At 33.8% G+C, this 7,674-nt stretch overlaps 1 protein-coding gene across 1 annotated transcript; it reads left to right on the top strand.

Moving 5' to 3' along the window:
• The first annotated feature begins 5,997 nt into the window (after nucleotides 1-5,997).
• Nucleotides 5,998-7,368, top strand: LOC145576610 (putative glutathione S-transferase). The gene is made up of 2 exons (XM_081634337.1): nucleotides 5,998-6,318; nucleotides 7,057-7,368. Exons 1-2 carry the CDS (start codon nucleotides 5,998-6,000, stop codon nucleotides 7,366-7,368), a joined length of 633 nt encoding a protein of 210 aa, XP_081490463.1.
• Nucleotides 7,369-7,674: the final 306 nt, after the last annotated feature.

Here is a 7,674-nt window from a genome sequence, read left to right as displayed (position 1 = left end):
GGTGGTGGTGGTGGTGCAGGCCAAGGACAGCCAGCTTGTGTTTAGTTAGGTGTCATTTTTCGATTTTTGTATATGGATGACATTGTAGTTTAAAAAATTATATCATGTACCGTACTTGGTAGTTACGGCTACGTGTTGTATATATTTGAATTATGTTAGGGCGTGGACTTTTTGACTGAAATTATTTTAAATGCACGTATTTTATTAAACAAGATTGCATGAATACAGGTTCCAGGAAAACAAAACAAAATACAAAAAAATTAAACAGGATTGCAGGAATACAGGTTCCAGGAAAAAAAAACAAAATACAAAAAAAAAAAAAATTAAAATTACAATAACTTTGCGACGGAAATTTCCGTCGCAAAAAACTTGATTTTGCGACGGAATTACATTCCGTCGCAAAATTTGTGACGGACTATTCCGTCGCAAAAGAATCCATTTTGCGACGGAAATACATTCCGTCGCAAAATTTGTGACGGAATATTCCGTCGCAAAATGACTCCTCTTGCTACGGAATTTTCGTCGCAAATGTTGTTTTCAGCTACAACTACCTTTCCGTCGCAAAATCCGTCGCAATTCGTTTTGCGACGGATATTCCGTCACAAAAGGACTGTTTGCTACGAAAGTTCGAGCGACGCCATGCCTGTGACGGAAATCCGTCGCAAAGTCACTTTGCGACGGAATTTTGCCAGTTTGCGACGAATTATTTCCGTCGCAAAACGGCCCTTTTCTTGTAGTGATTAGTTTTTCATATTGTTGATAATTGATTTGGATTTTGATTGAATTTTGATTGATTTTGATTGATTGTTGGTTTAATCTTTGAATTCAAGTATGTTGATGATGGAATTGATGATTGTTGTAGTTTTGATCTCCATTTCTATGGCTAGTGAGTAGTTTCCTAGCTAGGGAGATGGTGAAGCATGTATGAGTGATGGAATAGTGTAATTTGGGGATAATTGATGGAGTTGATGATATGATTAAACTTGGTTGATTTTTCATGTGCATGTGTGTGATTAATTGAGGTTTGGCCATCTTTGATTAATACACTAGATTGCATTGTAAGCTTGCTATGATACGGACCATTGATTAGTAGACTTGCAATTTCACGATTGAGGTGCTTTGTGACGTTCCCTAGGTAGTGTTTAGCGTAGTTGACGCTAGTTAGACCTCTAGGTGAACCACCTTAGTATGCTCTTTTGGATACATGATGGTTTTCCTTCATATCGCTTGACTTAGTCGGTTTGACCTCCCAAATTACCGTTTCCATTATGATTGCATGTGGATCCATTGCCCTAGTGTCTTAGATTGATTTAATACAAGTTTGCATACCTAGTTAGCCTTAGTTCTACCTCAAACCCCTTCTTGATTCCGAAATAGCTTGATCTAGACTTCGTGCACTTGATATCCATTCCCTTGGGTTCGACCTTGACTTGCCACTACGCTAAATAGGGGTTAGTTAAGCTACAAATTTTGTTTGATAGGGTGGGGTGGTAGACCAACGACCTACCGTTCTCCGTCCCATCACTTACCATACATACCAATCTTATTCCACTCATGAGATATCCAGACGTATTTATTCAATAAAATTGTAGAGTGTTATAAGACCGTTTTGTTGGCGGTATTCATCAAAGGGTAAGGAAATCAACTGCCCTTATTGCTATTCTTTTTATGTAATACCCCTAATATTTTAGTACTCTATCTATGTATGTTTTATAAAGTAAAGTTTTGTACAAATTTATTTTTGTGTACTATATAAAGTATTTTATTTTTCTACTTTAAGTTTTGAAGACAAAACTTGTTTTAAGGAGGGTAGATTGTAATACCCTAAAATTTTCTATTTTAAGTTTCGGGGACAAAACTTATTTTAAGGAGGGTAGATTGTAATACCCGAATATTTTATGATTTATTAAATAACTTTCCTAATATCATATTTTTATTTTAGAATTTGGAAAGTTTTAAAACCCTATTTTATTTAAATAAGACTCTTTTATTAACACCTATAAATATTAATAACCCTAATTATTTTAATTGTTTTTACTGCATTTACTTCTTTCGTCGTTTGCTCGTGTGTGTTGTTTTTTTTTTATGCTACTTGTGTTTGCGGCCATGTCTTTTTCTTATGCTGGCCCTGCGACGATCTATTTTGGAATTTATCCTTAATGGTGAGCAGTCAAGTTTGTCTAAGCAGGTTAATCAAGTGATTGTAGCTAAGAGAGCTCAAGTGTTACGATTAGTATGCTATAACGAGTTTGTAAAGTTATATAAATAGCTCACCTAGATTTATTGAGTGGTACATTTGGGATTTTGTAAGTCTTAATACTTGACAGGTTGTCGAGTGTGGCAGTAATACCTCTGCTTTAAGTGTATGCTTCCGCATTTTTATTTAAAGGTTGTTTATTTTTCCTTTAATTCTTGTTTATTTTCAGTTAGTTAAGTCGGGGTGTTACAAAATTAACTCATAACCTTCCTCTAAATAAATACTATATTTATACGTATACAAATACCGTAGAGATAGATTGCACGCAAAATAACTTAGCAGCTAAATAAACCAATTAAATATTTAGCAGCTAAATATTTATACGTATACAAACGGTAAGGCTAAATAAACCAATTAACTTAGCAGCGGAAACCAAAATAACTTTATATCTTTAAACACTAGTTGATGATCGCACACAAATTATGCAGTGAGGGAATGATGAGAAAATTAATTAAATCAATCATGTTGCACGCCACTCGAAACTCACGGTCAACAGATCACTTGTGAAATTTGTATCAAGAATATGAATAATAAAAGGCTTGATGATAAAAGTTTGGGTGAAATCATAAATCATGATGATAATCAATATAGGTTGAGGTATTGCTTGATAAGAAATCAAGGTTGTTATTGTTCCAAAAGCAAAAGTGACGAGCAAGCAACAAAAAAAAAGAAGAAAGTGACGAGCAAACGACGAAAGAAGTAAATGTAGTAAAACAATTAAAATAATTAGGGTTATTAATATTTATAGGTGTTAATAAAAGAGTCCTATTTAAATAAAATAGGGTTTTAAAACTTTCCGAATTCTAAAATAAAAATGTGAGATTAGGAAAGTTAGTTAATAAATCGTAAAATATTCGGGTATTACAATCTACCCTCCTTAAAATAAGTTTTGCTCCCGAAACTTAAAATAGAAACATTTAGGGTATTACAATCTACCCTCCTTAAAACAAGTTTTGTCCCCAAAACATAAAATAGAAAATTTGAGGGTATTACATTTTATCATCTTCATTCCTCTAAACTATTCCAAATTGATTCCCCACCCCCTACTATGTTTTCCATTCCCTTTCCTTAGCCACTATCACACCATCATACTACTACCACCCTTCTACCCTAACCCCACCACCGAACCAACTAGCCCTCTCCCCCCACCCCCTGACGCACCTCCGTTCACCTCCCCTTTAAACCTTCTCGGATCCCCCTCCCCCCTCGAAAACCTTAAAAAAAAAACCCCCACCCTAAAAAACCCTCAGCCTCTCCCCCCCCCCCCCCCCCCCCCCCCCACAACCTCTGAATCCATATCGTAATTTATTTGGCACTATACCTAACAATCCGGTTTTTATCACAAAGTTTATACATTTTACAATTTTATCATACACAAAATCTTCATTTCCCATAAAATATTTTTTTTTTGAAAAAACTTGGAGGATGAGGCCTCCTTAATTTATATGTACACTTTACTGATCTTGCACAACCCTGGCTATGGCACTCTTCATTCTATCCTTAACTCCAAAAACTTGCTTCCAATACCATCTTGGATCCTTTTTAGTAAGGCTGATACTCCATCCAATTTTGAATCTTCAAATAGATAGCATTGATTCTTTTTTACAATTTTTAATTTCGTAACAAATCGAACTTACACAAACTATATTTTAACAAATACAATTCAATCACCTAAAACTCCGAGCCAGCCCGGGTTAATCTCGAAGAGAAACCTGCGTTGTTTATCTCAAGGCAAAGTCGTCATTTCACGTGTAAAAGTAAGGGCAAAGCCGTCAAAATAATATAGACGGATTTATGCTGTTATATATATTGTCGTCGAGTCCAAATAACTAACCATGGTTAGCTGCTGTCACCTACCCAAACCCAACAACATCGAATTCAGGACACATTTCTTCTTCTTCAATTTTACTGGTTCTTCTTCAATTCACAAGCATTTTTTTCTTACTCTATCGAGCGAAAATTTGAATGTTTCTTCTTGAATTCGGCTAAAATTTTGTGTTTCTTCTCTAAATTAATGGGTTGAATTGCGAATCTTGGGTGTAGTGTAACCTTATCGTCAGCGATTCATCCTCCTTATATTATTACTCCATTACTGGGTCAACTCCAATTCTCTATGGCTCCATGCTTGAATGCTTGACATAACTGTGATGTCCCCTATCTTCTTCACCCTCTTTAACTTTTTCAGTGGCGAATTTCCGGCGGATTTGCCACCGAATTCAACGAAAAACCCTAGGATAATTAGAGAAATTATAGGACATGGTTAACCCTTAAGGGAAAACTTTGTCTTCCTTCTCCATTGAAGTTGTTCTTGCTTTTCAATTTCTTCATTAAAGGTCTTCTAATGGAGGTGAGAAAAATGGAGGAAGAAGAATTGGCCATGAACCCTTCTTCGTCCTTTCTTCTTCTTTTTTTTTCCAGTGTTTTAGTTAACTCCCTTGGAGTAGCCGTCAACGCTTCTATTTTCCGTCTCATACCTTTCCACATCAGGGGACCACATGAGTTGAAAAAGGAGGTCGAAAATAATTGTTTATTGTCTTTTCGCGGAACACAAGGCAAGTGTATTACACTTTTGCCATATCATAAGCAGTCCAATGCAAGTTTATCACCGAGATCAATTTGGATTTTCTCTAAAACTCCATTATTATTTTTTTTCCTTTTTTTTAAGCAACTCCTTTCTGGTCATAATTTGTATTTAATATGTATAAATAAAGATAATATTTTTTTTAAATAAAAAAAAAACCTTGAATGGAGTACAATTTTTAATCATATTTCTATGTTATCCCAACTACTACATTTAATTTACACCAATTTTTATATGTGGCTAGCCAAAATAAGGGTTACTTTGTTAGTGTTATATATAGGGGTTACTCGGTCAGTTTTATATTCAGTTACAGGTGTTCGTTACTCGATCAATGTTGTAGTGGTTTATTTGTTTTATAAAAGCGGCCACATGGTATGGCCAATCACGCACTCATAAAAACACCCTGTTTAATACGGAGTATATATTCTTCACCAAATCTATCCTTCATACCTTATGTATTTCTCCTAAAAATATGTGAGAAACTAGTTTCTCACTTAAAAACGGTGGGAGTATCATACTCCTTCCGTCCCATAATAATTGGGACAATCAATTTTGACAATCTTTTATTGCTATTATTTCGTATATAAAATAAAATTTTAATAAATTAATTTTTTAATAATATTCATTAAGATAAATCCAACAACAAATGATTTATTAACATTTTATTTTATATAGCAGCAAAAAAAGATGGTCAAAGTTGATAAAAAAAAGTCAAATATATCAATTATTTTGGAATGGGGGGAGTATTTAATTAGCTAATATGAGTATTTTATTTATTCTTGTAAACTATCCAATATAAGCAAAGGATATAATTATAATATCCCCATTAAAAATGAAAACAAAAACAAAAAAAAACTTCGTCAACACACATCAAACGAAAGCAGTGACATCACAAATCAAATTCTTAATTGAGTATGCATTTAATGTACAATCCATCTCATGAAACATAAATTTAATCTTTGTCTTTTTGACTTAGAAATTAATAGAGCCATCTACCAAATGCAAATCCAACAACAAAAAGCATTTAATCAGATCGAGACCAACCCTCCAAAATTACACTTCTGCTTGAAAATTAAGTCGAACTTCCAGAAACAAAGGAAGACGGGATTATATTATATTGTTTCCTTAATACTTAGACAGTCCACAAATACTAATAACCATGCCAGACGAGCTGGTGCTGCTGGATCAGTGGGCTAGCCCATTCGCCTTGAGGGTCAGTATTGCACTACATGAAAAAGGCATAACAAATTATGTATCCCAATATGAAAATTTGCATGCCAAAAGTTCACTTCTTTTAGAGATGAACCCGGTTCATAAGCAAGTTCCGGTTTTAATACATGATGGAAAACCGGTTTGCGAGTCACTTGTAATTTTGGAGTACATTGATGAAGTTTGGAATGACAAGTCTTGTAACTTGTTGCCTGCTGATCCTTATGAGAGGGCTCGAGCTCGGTTTTTGGCTGATTATTTCGATAATACGGTATTTCTAATCTCTTAATCATGTACAAATCGTTGTATAAATATTGATTGCCACCTTACGTATGATTAAATAAGTAGATAATCACTAGTTAAGTATTATTATAATAATAATTCCTTGAAGGTTTCTTAACGTTTTTCTACTTATTAATTTTAACTAACTTTTATTGTTCATTTGGTTTAATGTACGTTTTTCTACTTAACTTTAACTAACTTTTATTGTTCATTTGGTTTAATGTTGTATTGTCTTAGTACATGAAAAATCAATAAGGAGTAACATAGAGTACGTTTTAGATACGGAGTACCACCTTTGTTTACTTTTGTTAACCATTAGAAACTTTAAAGAGACTTTTAGAAATGAAATTTATTACGTACTTCAACGGTTTTTATATTCTTAAAAAATAATCGTGTATGATCTTGTAACATACAAAAAACAAAATAATACCCCATAGTAGTTTTCAAATATAAACAGAGGCAGTTAATATTTAGCCAAAGTTTTTTTATTATAACGAGTAACAGATTAGAGGAAATTTTTTATTTAAAATTTTGTTATATATGTGATACATAATATTAGAGGGTTGAAACCATAAATATAGTTACACATTAACTGATGGTTTCAAAATTTATATGATCAAATTTTTTCCAATTATATGTCTTAGCTAGCTACTTGTTTCATTATATCTTCAATCATCTTTTTATTGTTTCTAATAATGATAGTCTCTCTCAAATTTGTGACATCCAGTTTAGCACCTTTGTTAGCAAGATATGGACTCAAAAAGAAGAAATTGAGCATAATGAAAAGAAGGGCTTCATAAAGTTTCTCAAGTTGTTCGAAGAAGAGCTTGCAGACGAGCCTTATTTTGGCGGAAACAATTTTGGATACTTGGACGTCGCACTAATTCCAAATTATAATTATATTTGCACCTATGGGATGTTCACTAAATTGGACATATCAGCTGAATGTCCAACACTTAATGCATGGGCTAAGATATGCATGGAGAGGGATAGTATGTACCGAATGAGCTCAAAATCTATGAATATGTTCATGAAATAAGGAAGAGACTCCTTGGAATAGATTGAAGATGGGCATACAATTTAAACTTGAATCCTTATAGTATTGTGTGGTTGTCTGTATTATATATCTATTCTCATTATCATTTTGTGTTAGATTGCTACCAACTAGACTAAAAGATAGAATGAAGATAGTGCTTGACTTACATACGTTATTTCCTACAGAGTAACGAGAAATCCTGTGAAAAACACGATCGCCTGCCAGAATTCCTATAGCGAGGATCAGAAAGAGGCGCCGATGGACCACCACCTGACTTCGTTGCCGCTGTTGAAAGCTAGATCCACATGA

Source organism: Chenopodium album, chromosome 13, assembly GCF_948465745.1.
Source record: "Chenopodium album chromosome 13, dcCheAlbu1.1, whole genome shotgun sequence".
Lineage (NCBI taxonomy): Eukaryota > Viridiplantae > Streptophyta > Magnoliopsida > Caryophyllales > Amaranthaceae > Chenopodium > Chenopodium album.
Note: the sequence above shows the minus strand (reverse complement) of the source record. Positions and strands in the feature narration are given on the sequence as shown.

Excerpts from the sequence above, each read along its gene's own strand:
- LOC145576610 (XM_081634337.1), top strand. The coding sequence starts at position 5,998 with ATGCCAGACGAGCTGGTGCTGCTGGATCAGTGGGCTAGCCCATTCGCC. Across the intron at positions 6,319-7,056 it reads CTGATTATTTCGATAATACG|TTTAGCACCTTTGTTAGCAA; the intron begins GTATTTCTAATC and ends TGTGACATCCAG.